This window comes from Chiloscyllium plagiosum, chromosome 31 (genome assembly GCF_004010195.1).
Source record: "Chiloscyllium plagiosum isolate BGI_BamShark_2017 chromosome 31, ASM401019v2, whole genome shotgun sequence".
In the NCBI taxonomy this organism is placed as follows: domain Eukaryota; kingdom Metazoa; phylum Chordata; class Chondrichthyes; order Orectolobiformes; family Hemiscylliidae; genus Chiloscyllium; species Chiloscyllium plagiosum.
Genome location: NC_057740.1, coordinates 32,121,822 through 32,144,651, shown reverse-complemented (window position 1 = coordinate 32,144,651; position 22,830 = coordinate 32,121,822). Strand labels below are relative to the sequence as shown.

Below are 22,830 nucleotides of genomic sequence, written 5' to 3'. Positions count from 1 at the left end.
CATCGAATTCAGCACCGCCTTCCTAACCTGCAATCTTCTTTCCGACCTCTCCGCCCCCACCCCAGTCTGACCTATCACCCTCACCTTGACCTCTTTCCACCTATCCCATTTCCAACGCCCCTCCCTCAAATCCCTCCTCCCTACCTTTTATCTTAGCCTGCTGGACAAACTTTCCTCATTCCTGAAGAAGGGCTTATGCCCGAAACGTCGATTCTCCTGTTCCCTGGATGCTGCCTGACCTGCTGCGCTTTTCCAGCAACACACTTACACTGTATTGTCCTGATGAATGCAAGACAAAAGACTTCAACAAAATGTCTTTTTTTTTAAAACAATACTCAAGTTTAGTACATCCAATAACTTTGCTTGCAAAGTAGGCGCATTAAAAATTGTATAAACAGGTGAAATTTTATGCTACCACATTTTAAAAATAAATAATGCTATATAGAACGCATCACACTACCCAACTTACAAAAGGTGCTATATGACAACATTTCTGATCAATTTCAAAATAATCCAACACAGCCTATCTTGCAGAGCAATGGGAAGTAAGGAGTCAATTAAGTCTAAAGCCAAGTCATACAAAAGAATTCTCAATACAAAATTTGCTTTGTTTGGAGACATTTCATTTTTAGAGATTTACAAACATATCAAATTATTAAATTTGAAGTCTATCACCAGAAAGGGAATAGGACACATTGGTTCCAGTGGGTTTCACAAAGTTCTTCAGATTTTGTTACTTAAATCAAAGGAATGAATTCAAAATTTTTATTATAATTATTTGCAGTACATTTTAGTCTCAAGCATGGCATAAAAGGTTAAACTAGGAGTTGTTGCTCATGTTTGAATTTGGACCCTCATCAATTCAGTTTGCTTTCTCCATTTGTTTAGAGTCATAGAGATGTATAGCATGGAAACAGACCCTTCGGTCCAACCCGTCCATGCCGACCAGCTATCCCAACCCAAACTAATCCTACCTGCCAGCACCCGTCCCATATTCCTCCAAACCCTTCCTATTCATATACCCATCCAAATGCCTCTTAAATGTTGCAATTGTACCAGCCTCCACCACATCCTCTGGCAGCTCATTCCATACACATACCACCCTCTGCATGAAAAAGTTGACCCTTAGGTCTCTTTTATATCTTTCCCCTCTCACCCTAAATCTATGCCCTCTAGTTCTGGACTCCCCGACCCCAGGGAAAAGACTTTGTCTATTTATGCTATCCATGCCCCTCATAATTTTGTAAACCTCTAAGGTCACCCCTCAGCCTCCGACACTCCAGGGAAAACAGCCCCAGCCTGTTCAGCTTCTCCCTGTAGCTCAGATCCTTCAACCCTGGCAACATCCTTGTAAATCTTTTCTGAACCCTTTCAAGTTTCACAACATCTTTCCAGTAGGAAGGAGACCAGAATTGCACGCAATATTCCAACAGTGGCCTGACCAATGTTCTGTACAGCCGCAACATGACCTCCCAACTCCTGTTATCAATACTCTGACCAATAAAGGAAAGCATACCAAGCGCCTTCTTTACTATCCTATCTACCTGCGACTCCACTTTCAAGTAGCTATTAACCTGCACTCCAAGGTCTCTGTTCAGCAACACTCCCTAGGACTTTACCATTAAGTCCTGCTAAGGCTTGCTTTCCCAAAATGCAGCACCTTGCATTTATCTGAATTAAACTCCATCTGCCACTTCTCAGCCCATTGGCCCATCTGGTCCAGATCCTGTTGTAATCGGAGGTAACCCTCTTCGTTTAAGTGTGAGTCAAGTCAAAAACCAGTTCAGAGAATGCAGTGCTACATTGGATTTCACAATTTGTGCTATGTGGACAACCCGTTAGGACGTCTACTGAGGTCAAAATGACAATTACATAATGAAAGCAGTTATAAATATACAAGTTTGCGAGAGCTTTGTTTTGTATTCAAAGTATTCAGAGATCATATTCGTTGACTTGAGAAGTCACGCGAGTCTCGAATCCTGGTTTCACCCAAGTTGCTCCAAACGAGTCACGTACTTACTATTTAGTAGAGTCTGACAATTGATACTCTCGCCTTCGATCATAGCATTCTTGAATTCCTGGATCATTCCACAGAGTTTTTATTGCACTTGGATATGGACTATTGAACGATGCCACTTTTTCTACATCAACCTCGCGAATCAATTGTGCATTCGCCTAAAGAACAAAAATGGAAAATATAATTGGTTCTCTACTTGGCTCTTCAACAAAAGGAATTGTCATCTACAGAGGAACCTCAATTATCCAAAGGACACGGGCAGGGAATATTTCAGTCGGTTGATCGAATTCTGGATCATCGAATGCCGGATAGCATAGTTTAGCTGAGCATCGGGATCTTGTGATCTTGCCGGATAATCGATATTTGGATAATCGAATGCCAGATAATCAAGGTTCCTCTGTATTGTTATCCATCATCAAGCTAAATACATAAGGCACTGATTATGTAAAAGCAAAAACTAAGCATAAAACCATGAGTGATAAGGACCGCTCCTCTGACTGCAGGATAGGCAGATATTTACTATCTAACTCCACACCCTGCTCCCTTGGCCTTAAGGTTGAAGACACTTGTATGTCTGACATGTTCTAATCCTGTGTTAAGACCACTTGCTCTGAACTCTTACAATCTCAGTCAAGATCACCAAACTTATATTACCATGTGGTTAGGGACCAGTATCTTTTTAGGTTTAAAAAAAAGTTAAAGTTTGAGCTCCATCAAGGGAATAAAGTGAATAAATAAAATGAACTCTATTAGGTACAGAGTTAGAGGTGTAAAACAACATGTGACTTATGTTCTAATATCCAAAATTAATCAGACAAATGTGTGTCAGAGGCAAACCATCCAGGAAGGTGGTGGCTTGATAGCACATTGCTGGAAAAGTAATCCGAAGACTCAGGAAATGACCATTGGCTTGAATCTAAACATGGCAGATGGTGGAATAGGAGTCCAATAAAAAATGTGGTTTTAAAAGTCTAAAGTTGACCATGACACCATTGTCATCCGCTGTAAACACTCAACTGGTGCACTGATGTCCTTTAGGGAAGGAAAACTGCCATCTTCATCTGGTCTAGTCTGTGTGCGATTGCAGGCCCACAGCAACGTGGGTGACTCTTGACTGCACTCTGAAATGGCCTCGCAAACCACTCAGTTCAAAGGCAAATAGGGACGGGCAACAAATCACCCACATCCCCTGAATTTTATTGTTTGTACAAAAAACAACACATGGATCACTTCAACTAACATATGTGGTCTCAACAGATTCCATGGATTTCTTTGCAATCTACCCAGATGTTAAGCAACCCAATCTTGGCCTCCTTTATTGGGGATGACAATTCCTCACATCTGAAAATCCATCCTTGAATGCTTCACAAAGCTGCTGGTCACGGACTGTTTTAACTATTATTCACCTTCCAGTGGTTGAATCCATTTCCCTGTACTCTACTCCTTTGAATTCTCGAGGCTGCACTCTAACACCTACAACACAACACTATTCAAACTCTTCGCAAACCACTAGTTTCTTAAAGCTGATGCTGACCTTGCATTTCTGTAAATCCAATATTTGCATGGTTCAAATACCATTTGCAGTCTGCCTTCTCTCCCATTTTTAGCTACTAAATGACTCCTGGGCTTCAGTGAGCTCCCCACTCTTCACAGCTCAGCACAGCAGTTCGCATTTGTAGTAACACTTTCTTTGGCTGCTCTTTCTCCCTCTAGAACAGATTCAGCGACATTCTGCCATGTCCTCAATTCCTTAGAACATTTCTCAAGCTAACAAGACACATCTGCTATATGGAGCCTTTTCCTCTCGACTAAGCAACAGCCTGAAGGGAGTGGCTTTCTGCTTCGAACATATGACTAGATTCAACAAACTCTCCCTTCAGGTGCTCCTCAGTACCAAAGTCTCCTCTTTCATTTCAGCCACCTTAATAGAAACGCACTACTATTTTAACGTGTAGACCCCTCAGCTGTTTAAAGACAAACACACAAAGCACACATAACCTATCATGGTACCACTCTGCACAGTGCCAGAATTCATTGCTGGAGCCTGAAGCAATGCAAGTTCTTAACAATTCCATTACCAAAGAAAACACTTTTCTTTTATTCTAACAAATCCATTATAAACACTCTTTATCCGCCGCTCATCAATCTTGCAAATACAAAACAATACAAGCTAAATTTATACAATCTGCTGCACATTTTTAACATGTGCACCATATCCCTTCCAAGTTAAACCATTTTGCTTAAACTATAATATAAATTCAAGTTACTGTTGAACAGTAGACAGCACTCTTTTCTTTAAGTAAGTAAATCTGTGAACGAATTCCTGTTGACCATTTTGGAACCCTGGATTCAAAAATCTAGTATCAAATTCAAAATTCCATGGAATCCTTAAACAAATCTGAAATTAGGGAAAACATGGTAACAAGCATTCACCAAACAATCAGTACTTTTAGCCATATGTACATTCCTTCTCTACTTGAAGACATTTTTCAACATAACTTCAAACAGTGTACATCTGTGATTTAGACTCATGAATATTAGGCCTCAATTTCTTTATCTCATCAGCATCGGAGTTTGAAAACTCAAGGACATGATATATTTTCATTATAGAACAGAAAGTTGCTATCTTTCAAAAGGTGGATGCCACTGACCTTGTCATAAATATTGCAGATATTCAATTAAACTATACACCTAAAGAACATATTTTTAATGTTACAGGGAATCAGCGACTAACATTGTTCCTTTTAGAGGTGTTTCATGAAATTGAGTTATTAGAACCAGAAATGTCACCAAGTATCATGATTTATACTAATCCAATTTACTGCAATAACGAAACTGACCAAAATGGGGTAATTTCGCAGTGACCACTCCCTCTCTGACATGCAAACTTTCCCTATGGTGCATCACTGCCTCAGGTCTTCACCAGGATTTCCCCACTCATCAGCCTCCACACTGTCCTGCAAAAAACACTGTCACCCATTCAGCCAAGATGCTACGTAGGATGCAGGAGGGATCCCACCCAGACACCATTGTGCTACCTCTCCCAGCATGCAAGGTACTGGCTATTGTTGAGTTTGGCAAGGCATCCCCCACTAGGGCACTGGTTTCACTTGTGCTCAGCAGCCCCACCCTCTCCCTGCCCACAGGGAACTGGACAGGTCAGTGTTTGGCAGATGCACCTCCTGCCTTGAGGTTGTGGTCTACAGCCAATAGAATGAGCCACCAAACTCCATCTAGACCACGTAGCTATCATTCCAAAACCCAGACAACTCCTCCATGTTTCCCCATGAGCTGTGTGTCATCATCCCAAGGCAGGAACCTTAGCCTTGTGACACTGGCCAACACCACAGAAGGAGAGAGAAATAAATGCTAGTAAATCCAACCACGACCAAGAAGTGAGAAGGGAGAGGATGAGGAAATAACTGCAGCCAGCCAAGAAGCACAGCCACACTGAGGAGAACAAGGTGGCAACTGTAGACCTTAATAAGTTGCCAAAGAACAATAATGGCCATAGCAGCTGGTCCAGAGTCTAACGAACAAGAATAAACCCCTTTAGTGCAGACCACAGATAGTCAAACCACCACCCTGGCTCCACTCGGAAGGTTTACTACAGGGGGCACACTAAGTAGAAGTTTTCTTTACTATTTTTAGACATAGTTTATTTTAACTTACTTCATTGAGCAATGTAGAAATTGAGTTGTTTAAGGCATGGGTAGTAGTGCATTTCAAAGTAGAGTGCACCAGTGCATTTTAAAAGCATTCTAAGGAAGATCTTGAAGAACCTCAACTCTGGTTTTAACATTAACCTCTATGGAAACCAATGCTTCACTTAAAGCCTTTTCAATTAAAATTTAAATTTTCAGGAACGCAACTCTGATTTTAAATGTGGACTCCCTGTACAAAAGTAGTAATTTCTAGTTTAAACAGGCAGATGTAGACCAAATACTAGGTCTCGTTGATACTTAGTTGCGAAGTAGACGGGCTTGGCAACGAATTTGATTGAAAACAGATGGAATTCAAGATCAAAAGAACTCGCACTTTCAAGCTGGAAATATACAAAACAATAACATTTAGTAAATGTTACCTCTGTTATGGGAAAATTGCCAGACAGTGATGAGAAAAAACAGTACACCCCTTGCAAAAATTAATTTAAAAAGAGGAATTAGTCTTGATTCTGAAAGCAGGCTTAGTCTCAATTGATATGATCAATTTTTAAAGGGTCATTTGGCAATTTCTTGCTATGAGGAACTAAACTGACAGGTAAAACAGGTTGAAGAACTAAGGGATTAGCAATGATTCTCTAATTTACATTCCCTTGAAATTTAACTCCCAGCTCTGAATTCAGGATCAATACTTGGAATGTTTTAACACCATTAACATCACTATTGTTACTACTGTATTAATAAATCTAATAACGTTTTACAGGTCGACTCAAATTACCTCTTAAATACAGTTGACTCAGTAATTGCCTGGTGGAACCACTTAACCTCACCTCCTCTCAATAAATAGTAAACTCACAAACAGGGATAAATTGTGGTTTTTTCACAAAGATTCTTGCTAGATCTACTCCAGTTATAGTAATTATCAGGTCTCAACAACTAAGTTTTGGAAAGCTTTGGACTTGCGGAGATCTATTAACTAACATACAAATTACGAGAAAAATCATTAAACCAGACATCTTTATAGCAAGAATGAAAGATCATCTTCTAGCCAACTTGCTGATGAACTTTCCTTCACTTTAGTGCATGATTTATGTAATGCCCTCATATCCTTACAATATACTGATCTGAAGTGGATTGACAAATTCCCACAGAGAAAAGCTATCCAGAGTGCCTCACAAAGTAGCATCAGTAGACAACGAGTAAAGTGGCTGCCTCCAGGCACAGCCCATGTATGCAAGGTATCTGAGTAGGTCAGTAGTAATCCAATAAATGTAGGGGAGCTAAACCCTTATGCTCAAATGCAAGTGAATGTACTCTGCTTTTCATTATTACCTAAAACTCAATGAATGTGAAGAAAGATAACCTGTCAATTTGTTAAGATGATATTAAAGCAGACATTTACTTAGTATTGGTGATGACCTTAATGCCAAACATTAGAAATTTTTTTTTAAAAAAGTCAGAAGTTGAACATTATTTGAAATAAAGAAATACTTGGAATTTTTGCTCCTGAATACAGCTACTTACTAAGTTTTAAAAAAATGGTTAGTGTCTCTACACACAGACAGTACAATGACAAGCAGTCAAACCTCATTTCTGAAGAGAGCATTATACAAACCTGTACATTCTTAAAACTTTGCATACTTGTACAACTGTGATGTACTTATGAATATATTTCACAGGAGGGATAAAAGAGCAAAATACTGCTCGCTTATAACAAATTCCTTAATTTCTGAATATTTGTTTCAGACTCAAATGCATCAGTACAACTTTTTCCAAGTTGGCCATCCAACTCTCAATATTCAGGTCACTTATCTATTGGATGGACTATAAGCCAGAGAGATTAGACAGGGAAGAACATCAGGCTATCCATTTATTGGAAGTACAATTTTTTAAGAATAAAATTATTGCAGTTAGATGGTGGCTGTTTCACAATTATGACAGGAATTGGCTGGAGAGGCCGGAAAGAACAATGTCTGAAAGCATGAAAACACCATCTGGCAGCACCAAACATAAAACATTGATGAATTTGTTCTAATTGTATTACAATAAAAATGTTTTAATGTTCTGGTCAAATTTATTAGTTCAGCTGAATAGATAGGCTTATCACAAATGAGGTGCAACTTGGAGGTTTCAAAACACTTGCACCTCTCTCCACTTTTTAATTATTATTAATTATTAATTTTACACTTGGTAGAGTGCAAGGATGGTGAAGCAAAGCAAGGCCTGGTGTTAATATTAGCATTTGGCATAACTTTAGAAAAACAAAACATCCCTGATAATATTGAAATAACAGTGTTCAAAGTCAAAGCCAAAAGTCCTTTCAATTGGATTAAGAATAATTAAGAAATAAGGTGTAGTTACATTTGAACAACATGAAATCATTAAGGTGTTTAAGGAGAATAAGTGACTCAGAGTTGGTAAGGAGAAACTGAATTTCTGGGCCTTGTGGCAGACTTCTACCACTCCAGAATCAGATTGTTCACCCAAACATAGTGCAGATAATCATATCGGACTTCAGTAAAGTTCTGAGTCTGCATTCTCATCATCTCTCACAAATGGAAAGATGCTAACTGGAAGTAAATGTGTGAATGTGTCTTAGCTGCAGTATCTCCAAAGATTAGATAGCCTTTGGAGACTCTTTGCTTAATTTCATGCAAGAAAGGTCAGTTAAACAGAGGATACTCATCTAGGGCTGTACTGCATTAAACAAATACGAAAATTCTACCAATACATCATTGAGTTCACGAAACAAATCCTTTAAACAGTGCAACCTGAAACTGGTTTTACATATCAAACATTCCCAAGGGTTGGAAACAAGAATAGGAACACAATCAAATCTCAAACTGGGGATTAATCTTAACAGACTTCAATTTTTACAAGATTATTAGAATTCAAATCCCTATATTCTATCCTCCATAAATCGGAGGTCATCCAAAAGACTAATGCTCATGTCTCAACTCTCAGCAACTCTTGTACTCCAAATCAGCTTCTGGACCTGTAGTGGCTTGCATTCTCATTTTCACATTTCTCCATGACCATGCCCCGTCTTTACATTCTCCTCTAATCCACAACCCTCAAAGATAGCTGCAATTTTCAAATTCTGGAGTCTTGTGCAGTACCAATTACAATTGCTTCACCTTGGTTAGCCATGCCTTCAGAAGCCTAAGCTCAAAGCTCTGGAATTGCCTTCCTATATTGCCCGACCTCTCTCCCATGCTCAACCTGTGAAGAGATGGCACAATAGAAATGACACTGCTGTAATAATTCACAGGCCCAGACTCTGGAAATGAGTTCAAATTCCACCATGACAGCTGGTGCGATTTGAATTCAATTAAGATATCTGGAAATGAAATGGTGTCATGAAAAACGGAGATTGTGGTTCATTAATTGCTAGATTTGAGATATACGCTCAACTGCCTTGTGAAATAATTGAAAAAGCAATACTGAATTGGCAATGGGTAACAAATGCTGAACTTGACAGCAACATCCACATCCCACAAAAGAACTGATCAACTACTCTTTAAGCAAACTTTTGATCTGATATAATTTCTTCAAATGTGTCTTCGGGTACAAGACGCCAGTCAGAAGTCCCATGACACCAGTTTATAGTCCAACAGTCAGAAGTCATATGACACCAGCTTATAGTCCAACAAGTTTATTTGAAATCACAAACTTTCAGAGCACTTCATCTGACGGCGTTTCACCTGACGAAGCAGCAGTGCTCTGAAAGCTTGCGATTTCAAATTAACCTGTTGGATGATAGTCAGAAGTCATACGACACCAGGTTGTGTCCAGCCCATTCCAACACCATCAGCTCCACATCAGAGAACAGAGATCTGTGGATACTTATTTGAAAGCGATGCAAAATCAGGTGTCAACCAGTACCCTTTATTTTCTGCCGCTGAGCAAGTTTTGAACATTTAGCAAACACACACTGCATCGTGCTACAAATAATGGGTTCATCCGATGCCATTCAATTTCATAATTAATCTCTATGCTTGAACTTGATCACAACCTCGGCTGACACCAGATGGCGTCATCTCTATGTCTGCTTGCTCCAGTGGTTCAGATAAACATTTAAAGTACATATTGCACTGTTCAAACAGGGGCTCATCTCATCGTCCAGCTAATATCTTTTCCTCAGCCAATAACACCAACCATTTACTGCTGTTAACAGGACCTGAACAGAGTAAGTTGCCAGAGGACTATAGCGCTGCTCTTATAGAGAGAAAACTGATGGAAGTTTAACCTGAGGGTCACCAATCCTCAGGTGAGGGGAAAGGATGAGAAGCAGGGATCTTCATGGTAACCTCAACTGACATGGGAATTAAAGCCATTCTAGCGGCATCGCTACATTACGAACCAGCTGAGGGGCCAAATATTTAATTATTCAGATTAAGTGCGACAAGATATGAAGACCCAATAGTTATGTTAGCTTTTATGGATTTATGAAATCCCTATATATTTAGGGATTGAGTTTCAGAGCCATGAAGTCATGCTGCAGCTGTACAAGACACTGGTAAGGCCGCACCTGGAGTACTGCGTGCAGTTCTGGTCACCGCATTATAGAATGTGGAAGCTTTGGAAAGGGTTCAGGAGATTGACTAGGATGTTGCCTGGTATGGAAGAAAGGTCTTACGAGGAAAGGCTGACGGAACGGAGGCTGTTTCCATTGGACAGAAGGTTGAGAGGTGACTTAATTGAGACATATAAAATAATCAGAGGGTTTGAGAGAGTGGATAGTGAGAGCCTTTTTCCTTGGATGGTGAAGGCTAACATGAAGTGACATAGCTTTAAATTGAGGGGTGATAGATTCAGGACAGATATGAGGGGTGTCTTCTTTACTTAGGGGCATGGAACAGCCTGCCTACAACAGTAGTAGATTCACCGACGTTAAGGGCATTTAAATGAGCATTGGACCTACATATGGATAGTAATGGAACAATACAGGTTAGATGGGCATCAGATTATTTTCACAAGTCGGCGCAACATCAAGGGCCAAACATCAAGCGCTCTAACGTTCTATGTTTCAATCCCACTAACACAGTTGAAAAATTTGAATTCAATTTGAAAAAGTTGCAAATAATACTAATCAGGAAATTCTTGAACTTTTGCAAATAGTCATATGATTTGCTATTGGCCTTTATGAAGTTAAAAACCACACAACACCAGATTATAGTACAACAGGTTTATCTGTAAGCACTAGCTTTCAGAGTGCTGCTCCTTGATCAGGTGATGGTGTAAGACAGAATTTAGAACAAAAATTTACTGTGATGCAACTGAAATGATATATTGAAAAATACTTGGATTGTTTGTTAAGTCTCTCACCTTTTGGAATGACCATGTTAGTTTCAATTCTTTTATATGTAAATCCCAGAGTTTTTTTAAAGTTACATTCTCAAGTACTTTAACAATGGGTGCCATGTCAGCTCAGATAATGCATTGAAGGTTTAAAGTTAAAGTCTGTGTTCCAATGTTCAAACTAAATCTCTCTCTAAAAAAAGGGATTTACAGAATCTTACATGGATTCGTGCAGGTTTTCAGCAAAATAAAATGTAATTCCGCAAGTACAAATTCACCCCACAAATGTATGTGTGTTTGTGCGCGCACACAGGGAGGTGTGAGTGTCTATGAGAGTGTGCATGAGAGTGTGCATGCTTGTGCCTGAGTGTAAAGGAGTATAAGTCTGAGAGAGGGTGCGTGTATGGGTGCGTGTGGGGTGGTGTGAATGTGAGCTTGTATGAGACAGTCTGAGACTGTGTAGGTCTGCATTGCAGGTGAGAGGGGGAAAGTGTGTGAGAGAGTGAGTGTGAAAGTGTGTGTAGCGCAGTGGGGTAAGCTCAGAGTGACATGAACCCAAAGACCTGGTTGAGGCCATCCCCATGGGTACCGAACTTTGCCATCAGCCTCTGCTCGGCCACTTTGCTTTGTTGTCTGTCCCAAAGTCCACCTTGGAGGATGGTCAACCGAAGGTCCAAGGCTGAATGTCCCGAACCGCTGAAGTGTTCCCCGACTGGGAAGGACAACTCCTAGCTCCTGATTGTTGTGCCGTGTCCATTCATCCGTTGCCGTAATCTCTGCTTGGTCGTGCCAATGTACCATGCCTCAGGGCACCCTTACCTGCAGCATATGAGATAGACAACATTGGCCGAGTTATAGTACCTGCCGCGTACATGGTAGGTGATGTTCCCACATGTGATAGTGGTATCCATTTCGACACTCTGGCATGTCTTGCAGCATCCACCGTGACAGGGTTGTATGTTGTCCTGAAGGCCGGGCAGTTAGGAAGGCCTTTAGGAAAGAAAGCTTGATACTCTTACCCATTAAAAGATAGCTATGGCACACACCAAGGATGACACCTACAACCAAAGGCTTTGCTAGATGACTTCAGGCAGTAATATCAACATGCTAAGGGAGAAAATCAAGAAAAAGACCACTGCCATGTCATAAAGGAAACTACAGATGGGCAACATAAGCCAGCCCTGCCAGCAACGATAACATCCAAAAACGGATGAAAATAATCCACACCAAAATGACATGATTCATTCACAAGGAAACAAAGCCAATTCAAACATTACCTAAAAAACTATTACAATCTCACTCCACATGGACAGCTCTGGTAGTGTCCCTGCCCATGTTAGGAGACCGGAGTTCAATCTCGACTGCTCCAGGTGTGTAATAAGGCCCATGAACATGGCTAATTAAAAATACCAACACTGTGGTGATGCCTTCATGATTAACTGGGGCCATTTACTGCAATGAATCACAGAATAATTACAGTACAGAAGGAGGCCATTCAGCCGATAATGTCTACATCAGACTTCCAAATGAGTACAGTCCCTTCTGCTATAACGCATGTTTCTTCGACATGATTGAAGAATTTAGACTGTTACTTGTCAAACATGAGCTTACCTTACTTGGATTGGCTATAACGCAATTCTGGCCCCATTAGTTTAAATAGCATGGCCATTACGCGATTTTCTTATTTTGAGAGATCAAGAAAGAACAGAACTATCACATGTTATCAGAACCCACTACATTTGGCATAGAGTCAGAGATATACAGCACGGATACAGACCCTTCGGTCCAACTCATCTGTACCAACCAGATATCCTAGATTAATTTTGTATCATCTGTAAGCACTTGGCCTATATCCTTCTAAATGCTTCTTATACCCATATACCCATCCAAATACCTTTTAAAATGTTCTAATTGCACAGCCTCCACCACTTCCTCTAGAAGCTCATTCCATACACATATCACCCTCTGCATGAAAAAGTTGTTCCTTTGGTCCCTTTTAAATTTTCCCTTCTCACTCTAAACCTATGCCCTCTAGTTCTGGACTCCCCCATCCCTGGGAAAAGACTTTGTCTATTTACCCTATCCATACCCGTCATGATTTTATAAACCTCTAAGATCACCCCTCAACCTCCAAAGGTCCAGGGAAAACAGCCCCAGCCTATTCAGCCACTCCCTATAGCTCAAATTCTCCAAACCTGATAACATCCTTGTAAATCTTTTCTGGACCCTTTCAAGTTTCACAACATCCTTCAGATAGGAAGGAGACCAGAACTGCATACAATATTCCAGAAGTGGCCAAACCAATGTCCTAACAGCCACAACATGACCTCCCAACTCCTGTACTCAATACTCTGAGCAATAAAGGAAAGCATACTAAATGCCTTCTCCACTATTCTAACTGCGATTCTACATTCAAGGAGCTATAAACCTGTACTCCAAGGTCTCTTTGTTCAGCAGCACACCCCAGGTCTTTCCCATTAAGTGTCCAAGTCTTGCTCTTATTTGCCTTTGCAAAATGCAGCATGTCACATTTATCTACATTAAACTCCATCTGGCACTCCTCAGCCCATTGGCCCATCTGATCAAGATCCCATTGTACTCTGAGGTAACCATCTTTGCTGACGAATACACCTCCAACTTTGCAGTCATCTGCAAACTTACTAACTGTACCTTTTACAAATCATTCAAATAAAAGACTTGGCGTCATTATCCTTCCATTTCCCCATATCTCTGCAATTAAATGATTCCATGAACAGAAACAATGTCTCTCAAGTGTCTAGATTTGCCTGCCTCCACCATTGTTGCAGACAATGCATTCCAGAACCTAATACTTGCTGTGTGAAACAGCTTCTTGCATGAAATCACTAAATCTGTTCCCTCTCATTCTTGTTCCTTTACAAGTGTCAATCGTTCCTTCTGTCTTCACTGACAAGACTACTCAGAATTTTGTAAGTTTCCATCAAATCTTCTCTTCGCCTTCTCCTCTCTAATGAAAACAGTCCCAACACTTCCAATTTATTCTCATAACCAAAGTTTCTCATCCTTGGAATATTTCTTGTAAGCCTGTCTTAATATCTCTCCAATGCATTCACATTCTTCCTACAGTGTGGCGCTCAGAAGTGCACACTATATTCTGGATTTAGTCACAAATTCAGCATAACATTTACGTTCTCTTGCATACTCTTTCTTTTCCCAGCTTTGGACTCAGTGCAGACCCAGTGCACTGGCCACCTGGATCGACATGGCGGCACAATGTGGCGGTCTCTCAGCCCGGCATGGTCTCAGTATGGACTTCCAATCTCGAGGTGATTCCTTGATGTGTAGTCCAACAGTGGCTAAGTACTTAAGAATACTGTAATGTTTGCACTTTACAGCTTTTGTTTGTTCATTTGCTTAAAACTAAGAAGATGTCACTGTATTACAATTACTGCTATCTTTGATTTTTCTCCCTCCTTCTTAAGATTCTATACCTAGGTACATGTTGCTAAGATGGTGCCATGTGTGGCAAAATTATGCACTTTTCCTTGTACTTATGTATTTTTGTTTTTAATTAAGTACACATGACAATAAAACCAAAATCAAAAACCTATCCTACCACCTTTTAACTTCCATGTGCATATATTCAAGTCTCTGCTCCTGCACACAATTTACAGCTATGTAGGATAGTTCATAATGTATCTCATGTGCTTTCTACACTGTATCACCTCATACTTCTCTGCATTGAACTTCAATTGCCACAACCTGCCCACTCCACTATCGTTTCAAAATCCTTTTGAAGATCGACATTGCTTTTCCCAGTGTGCAATGCTTCTAAATTGCATCCCTAGTGACAATACATTGGTCAATCAATGCCTGGCATCATCTGATTTTAATTCTACTTAGCAGTTCGAATGAACACAGTTCAGAGATAAATGCAAACTGCATAAATTCAGAAATCTCTATTACCATGCTAATTTGAATTATTCGTCACATGGATCAATTCTTAATGAAACATGTTTCTGATTTCAGTGATATTGACGCGTTAAGGCATCAGGTTAAGGTGATGCAAAGTGTCACTTTCCTACTGTAGGAAGGGGGAGCAGATTATTCAAAAAGAGTCCAATCTAATTTTGTGCAGTTCCTAGCATTTACAAATAATATTAGCAAAAACTTGGGTGTAGGTTTGCTATCTGCCAGGAATAACAAAGACAAAAGGGAACTTTCTTTTCATCAAGAGGAAGAATCATTAAAGAAAATGATTGACCAAAGTGAAAGTCAGTGTGGTGGGCGAGCTTCGAGATTGTTCTTTTTATGGCAAAAAGTGCAGTTTGCAGACATTGACAGTTGAATATAAATTACTGCAACAAGTGCTCTACCTGCTTTTAGAAATTTACCTTATTCTGCTCATATTTGTATTGGATTTTAAGGGTTTCCATGGCTCTGATCATGGATTGCATGGCAGTGAATATATTCTGGTAGACTAACTTCGTATAGCTCCGTTTGTCTTCATCTGAATAGCCACTCCCATGTATAATTCGCATCTGTTTAATGAATGTACTCTTGCCACTTTCACCAGTACCTAGGAAAGAACAATTGCACAACATCAGCAAACAGACTGAAAATTTGAATATTTCACCATATCATCTTTACTTCAAACCCTATGGCATGCTGATTATATTTATTAAAATCCATTCCATAATGAAGACATCTTTACTAAAACATTTAAATGAAGAGAAAATTAGAAATGTAAGAAAGTAATGGGTTGAAATTAATTTTAGTTTACCATGCAGTATTGATGAAAGGGTGGGGGGGGGGGGGGGGGGGGAGGGGAGGAGATGATGCAATGGAGAACATGCAGTGTTTAAGGGGTAAAAATTAAACCAACTCTGGCATATTTATTTCCTCCTGATCTAACTGCTCAGCTACCTCAGAGACATAGGATCCTGACTTTTCTTCTAGAAAATACATTAATATATTAAAAGCATTTTAAAGACAACCAAGAACAAATTCAGTGATCTAAGAAGTTCAAATAGTAAGATGTTATGGTTAGTTTTCTTGTACAGTAATAAACCAGGATGGTGTATATTCATAAGATTCCAGAAGAACAAATTTCTGTTACCACAGTACACTAATCACTTATAAATTTTGAGCATTGAAAAAAAATCAACTGGCTATGCAAACACCACAAATTCTGTTTTCCAGCATGCCCTGGAATAAGGCAAATACACCAACTCAGTGACAATGTAACATGAAAACTTACTAGAAATAAAGTTTAAATGCCCTTTGTACAAAGGAGAAAAGCATTTTTTTAAGCACCTACATGTGAAAAAAATAAATCAAACTATTTTGCCCAGATACCCATTTGTTTTCTGTTAGTTTTGATTTACTACTGCCACAAATTCAATTAAACTACATTTATACACGATGATACCTTTGATTGGGATTGTGTGCTAGTGAGAACACTGGCAAAATTCTAACTCTACATTTTGGACCCTTGAAAATCTGATGAGCTACAAATCTGAAATATTCTATTTTGAATTACAAGAGGCATTGGAGAGGGGTTGACTAACTAAGGTAGGGTGAATGATGACAATATTAAAGGTCGACAGCATTTGCAATAGACAGGGTCATGGATCAGAAACTCAGTGTAGGGTCAAGTGGATTGCTAACAATCTTCATAGTTTATTCTTTTGTATAGGATGTGGACATCATATACAAGATTAATTGTTATATCCCATCCCTTGAACGGAGTGGCTTGCTGGGCCATTTTAGGACCATTAAGAATCAACGACACAACTGTCGATTTGGAAGATCCCAGCTGATGGCAGTACTGAGTAAGTCAGATAGAGTGAAACTTGGCTCGATAAATCACAGGTTTTATTTTCGCAATTTGGTTTTTGTGGAGATCAGTCACTGACCAATTTCACACAAGTCTGTGAATGGTCTCAAAATAAAACAGCTTCATTACACAAAGAAAAAAAATGAGATAATTTAGAAAGATCTTAAACAGCAAAAAGAAAAAGGTAACCCTTTTCCCAGCATTATCCTTCACAGACAATCAACCCAGAAAAGTATCACTCTCATCTTCATGCTTTAATTCATAGTCAGAGTCATACAGCATGGAAACAGACCCTTTAGTTAAACCAGTCCATGCTGACCATTATCCCAAAGGGAACTAGTCCCATCTGCCTGGTCCTGGCCCACATCCCCCAAACCTTTCCTATTCATGTACTTAAACGTTGTAACTGCACTCACATCATCCACTTCCTCATGAAGTTCATTTCACATGTAATATCCTGTTTTTATTTTTAAAAATGCTCCTTATGCACTTTTTAAAATCTCTCTCCTCGCACCTTCAAAATATGCCTGTCTTCAAATCCCCCATCCTAGAGAAAAGACAATTACCAATAACTCTATCTATATCCCTCATTATTTTGAGGTTGTCTCTCAACCTCCAATGCTTCAGTGAAAAACATTCCAGCCTTTCTTTATAACACAAACCTTTCATACCTGGCAACATTGTGGTAAATCTCTTTTGAACCCTCTCCAGCTTAATAATATCCTTCTTATAACTGGGTGACCAGAACTGGGCACAGTATTCCAGAAAAGGCCTCACCACTGTCCTGTACAACCTCAACAGCACTTCCCAATTCTTCTACTCAAAGGACTGAGCAATGAAGTTAGGCATGCCAAACACCTTTTTAACCACCTTCTCTATGTCATGCAAACTTCAAAGAATTGTGTCTCTGCCCCAGGTTCCTTTATTCTACAACACTACTCAAAACCCTACCATTAATTTCTTAGCTAAATTAAAGTTGCAAGCAGTTCCTTGCACCATAAGACCGAAAACACAGGAGCAGAAGTAGGTCATTTTTTTCAAATCAGGTCTACTTCACTATTCGTTCAGGTCATGGCTAATCTGATTCTACTTAATACCACTTTCCTGCACTGTTCCCATAACTCTTGATTCTCTTACTGATTAAAAATCCATCTATTTCAACCTTTAATAGACTTATGATGCAACCTCAACAACACGCTGCTGTGAAGAATTCCATATATTCGCTAGTTTAAGAAATTCTCTCATTTCTGCCTAAATGGGTGACACTCGACGCTGAAATTAAGATCTCTGATGCTCTCTGCATCTACCTTATCAAGCCCACTATTCCATCTGCCAAATCTTCAAGTCACTTAACCTGTCAATATGCTGGGTGACTGTCATCCTTGCTCATTGCCTATCCACAAACTTGGTTATAACATATTCACTTCCCTCATCCAAGTCATTAACATATATTGTAAATAATTTGGTTCCAGTGCTGATCCCCATGGCACTCCACTAGTTGCAGATTGCCATCTTCAAAATGCCCCCTTATTCCAATGCTTTTCTATTCATCAGCCAATGTTCAAGTATTGCCTCCAGCACCATATGCTCTTAGCCTATTAAGTACCCCAACATGCAGTACCTTATCAAACAGTTTCAGAAAATCCAAATATATTTTACCCTCACTGCTTCCCTTTATCCTGCCTATTCCTCCCTCAAAAAGTTCTAATAAATTTATCAGGCATGTTTTCCTTATCATGAAGCAATGCTGCTGCTTGGTTATATTAGATTTTTCTAAATGCTCAACTATAAAATTTCCTTTCATTGAATATCATTTTCCAAACAACAGATCACTATGGTTAGCTTTTTTTAAAATCTTCTTTCCTTTTTGAAAAAAGGTGCTACTTTGGCAATTTTTCTATCATCCAGTCCTTTTCCAGAAACAAAGAATTCTTGCAAGATTTTCACCAGTGAAGCCACTTTCTTTGTAGCTTCTTTTAATATGTAAGGATGCAACTCTCAGGTCCAAGAGACTTAAGTGTTTAGCCCCATTAGCTCCCTAGTACTTTTTCTCGTGATAGGTTTTGTATTTACTTCCTTTTTTTTGCTGTTTGATTTTTCATTATTTTTGGAATGAGAATAGTGCATTCCATTGTGAAAACATAAGCAAAGCACTTATTAACTCTTCTGCCATTTCCTAGTTCCCCGTTGTTTCCCCAGCCTCATTTTCCAAAGGGATCTAGGTTCACTCTGGCCTTGGCCCCGTCATAATTATAACAGTTCTTCATGTCCACCTTGAGAGTATTCATAAACTTATTCTTAAACTTAGTCAGTTTTCTCATGGGTTTTCTCAGTTGTTGTTTCTCCCCATGATTCCCAAACACTAGATAATTCACTGATGTTCCTAACTGCACTTTAAAGTCCTATCTACTTAAATGACAGGAAAAGGTTTAAAGTTTTCCTTCTTCCTATGAAAGCCTAGACCACCACAAACTAAACCACTTTTCTGTTGGTGGTATAAAACAGCTCTACTTGAAAGAAACCAGATTATGGCCCTTGGCCTGTTGTTCTGTACGTCAGAGACTTTCGACTTGGTAAGAGTCATGAATCGACTCTCCAGGTAGTTTATCCAGTCAGTGACCTTAACACATGTTTTCTTGAAAATTATCTTCGAACAGTATTCATAAAGTTATTCTAAACAGTGAGCTCAAAGAAATAAGTCACCTTCACAGAACTAAAACAAAAAATCTATTTACTTTTCCTCTACATTAGAATCCAAGTTTCCAAATAATAATATTCTACAAAAACCTAGACCACAAGCGACGGGTGGACCGGATCAGGTGAAGATAGCAAATCTCCCTTCCTGAAGGGCTTTATTCCAACAGCTGTGATTTCTTAAAAAAAAACATCAAAAGTAATGTTGATGTACCATTATTAAGATTAGCTTTCCATTTCAAATTTATTGATTGAAATAATAAAAACAATTAATAGTTCAATTTCACCAGTTTTGTCATGCTACTTGACATACCCAAGAGCATTATTCGGAGCCTCTAGATTATTAATCCAGTGGTGTTACCACTATTCCTACATTATCATAGTTACTGCACTTCAGAAGTATTCTATTAGCTGTGAAGCCCCAAGTATGTAAAACTTCTATATAGAAGCAATTTTGTTTCCGGAGATTGTAAACTGCTTCAGGTCAAAGTGAACAAATTTTTTCACTCGAATTCTGATCTAATGGATTTTTACAAAATTATTCATGAGATTTTCATGTCTCTATTAATTAAGGACATTGTCTATCCTTACTTGCCTTTGAGAAGCTTGAACTTTGCAATTCATCTAAGGTAGGTGCACCCACAGTGCAGGGAGGAACAAAGTTTCAGGTTTTATACAAAGTGGCAATGAAGGAACAGTGAAATAGTTAAGTTCCTGGGAGATGGTGGCACGGCAGTAATGTCATTAAACTCAACGGTGGCTACAAAATTACCTGATTGTTGTCAAACTCAATCTGGTCCACCGATAACCTTTTGGGAAAGCAATGTACGGTCCATCTCAGTCTGACATACATATGACTCCAGACCACAACATTGTGGCTGTATCATAACTCTCCTTTGGAAAGTCACTCCATTGTAACAGACTGTACAAGTCAAAAAGGAGTAAAACCATGCAGACTGCCTGCATTCAATCCAGGCACAGGAAATAGTAACAGCATGCACTATGCTGCAAATTCCTTCCTATTAACATCTGGAGGTTGTGCCAAAATGGGGAAGTGTGTCCCATGGTCAAGTAATATCCCTACACAGTCGTAATCACCCAAAAGTCAATAGTCGGAGGAAATTCAGATGGTAGAAGCATAGCAAAAGGTAGGACCAATATGTCTTGCCTGCAAATGAGGGGAAGGAGGAAACAATAACAGTCAAAAGACACCTACAGTGGGTTAATGCCTTTTGGAGATGAGTGGAATCAGCTGAAATCGATGCCTGGGCTCAAAATGTGAATGGAGTATAGGTAGTTCTTAAGGGAGAGTATTAGTGGGTGCCTTAATGGCTCACATTTTCCATCGAAGAGCTAGGGGAATTGACCTCAAGTACACATTTATCCAGGACCAGCAGAAATTGTGGAATGGCCTTAGCAACAAGTAAAGAGCATCAAAGGATTCAACAGTGGAATAGATGGGATGCTGGCAAAAAGCAGCAAAACATATCATCCTGTCGCAGCGAAGAAGAATTCACAGCAGAGTTGGAACTAGATGGGACAGATCAGCAATATCATAGCAAACATTGGCCTACGACTCCTACCGTTCAGCCCCTCTGACCTGTTCTGCCATTCAATGAGATCAAGGCTGATCTATAGTCTAACTCCATATACCTGCCTTTGATCAATATCCCTTAACTTATTCACTGAACAAAATTATATCTACCTCAAATTTAAAAATTAACTGATCAAACGTGCTGCAGTTATGGAAGAGAGCTCTAAATATTTACCAGTCTTTGTGTATACAAGTGCAAAACGAAAAATTCGCAGGAGCAAAATGGAAGAAAGAAGGTGACCAGATACTGCACTCAAAATTGCTCAAAGAATACAATTTCTGATGAAAACAGCAGGAATGGTAGAGATCACAACAATGGCACAGAACAGAGCAACGGATTTCCCAGGAAAAAGTGTCCAGGTCCCAATCAACCATAGAATCAACAGCAAACTAAAGTAGTCATAACCTCAGCAGGTTAGCAATAGACTCTCAGGTAAAACTCTTAAAATTTATAATGGCTGAAGGAGTGGGGCAAAGAGTAGCTGATTCCAACTCCCACCCTGACGACAATTTCTGGATTTCTGTACCAAATCAAATTTTGAATATAATTTCAGATGTTACAGCATATAGTACAAAGGAAGAACCAGGCAGAGTTAAGATGAGCTGTGTGGTCTACAGCGTTACTATTAAAGCTGTAGCTCCTACTGATGATTGGACTAAAACACAATTATTTCAATGGTGGTTAAAGCAGCACAATGCGGTGAACAAGAAAGAGAAATCATATCCATTGCTAAGAGGCAAGGAAATGGTAGCTATTCCTACGAGTCAAAGAAATAAGGGTCTCAGCAAGAGATTTGAGCATTCATTACACAGGTCACTGAAACCTAGTGAACAGGTACAGATAATCTAAAGGGCTAACACAATTCTAGCATTTATCTCAAAATAGTTACAATACAAATGAGGAAATAATGCTTCATTAGCACACAGCCTTGGTCAAACCACATTGGGACTACTGCATTTAATTCTAGACATCAAATTTTAGGATTAATACCCGGAAAGGGATAAAGAACTGATTCATTAGAATCACCAGGGTTTAAAAAGGGGAAATCTTTTAGGAAAGGTTATATAAAATGAACTTACAAACTTGAATTGAATGTTTGAAGAGTGATTGAATATGATATTTAAAAGGGATTCAACAGGTCACAGACAGATCGAGGAACTTCCAGTGGGCAACAAAACAAGGGTGCATAAAACTAAGACACTTGAGCTGAGCCACTTCCAAGTGAAATCAGGAAGCATTTTTCTCCCTACAGGGGAAGCTTGATTATTCGAATGAGATGGCTGGACGCTATTCCATTCAGATAATCGATTATTCAGTTAATCGATTAAATACCTTTTCTCTGGGACTTGGAGTTTTTAAAGTCTGCTCCCCGTTCAGGAGACTGCAGCAGCATACCGCGCGCAAGTCCCTGCCACCAACACCGCCCTGCAGAACACAACACGCAAGCCGCCACCCCCTCCCACCCCCCGGCCCCAACCAATAGCGTGCACGCCAACCCCTCTCCGGGGTAGCCGGACTGTACACCAACAGGACTGCTGCTGCTTTGTGGGCACACACAGACTTTTTACTGCAACGTTTTGACAGGTTCTATGTTTGCCCTGTACAGGAAGGACAATTTTGGAGAGATTATCTGGGGAGGGCGGGGTAGGGTACACCCCTCTGTGTAGAGGGAGAGAGGGAGAGAGGGAGAGAGGGAGAGAGGGAGAGAGGGAGAGAGGGAGAGAGGGAGAGAGGGAGAGAGGG

General features: G+C 39.7%; 1 protein-coding gene across 1 annotated transcript in view; it reads right to left on the bottom strand.

The window, feature by feature from the left end:
* LOC122565383 (guanine nucleotide-binding protein G(q) subunit alpha) overlaps nucleotides 1-22,830 on the bottom strand; it is a 112,564-nt gene that overhangs the window by 25,113 nt on the left and 64,621 nt on the right. Inside the window, exons 2-3 of the mRNA XM_043721311.1 lie at nucleotides 15,354-15,538; nucleotides 2,021-2,175 (exon numbers count right to left, since the gene is read on the bottom strand). Of these exons, the coding sequence (XP_043577246.1) occupies nucleotides 2,021-2,175; nucleotides 15,354-15,538 (340 nt within the window). The remainder of the gene's footprint in view (nucleotides 1-2,020; nucleotides 2,176-15,353; nucleotides 15,539-22,830) is intronic.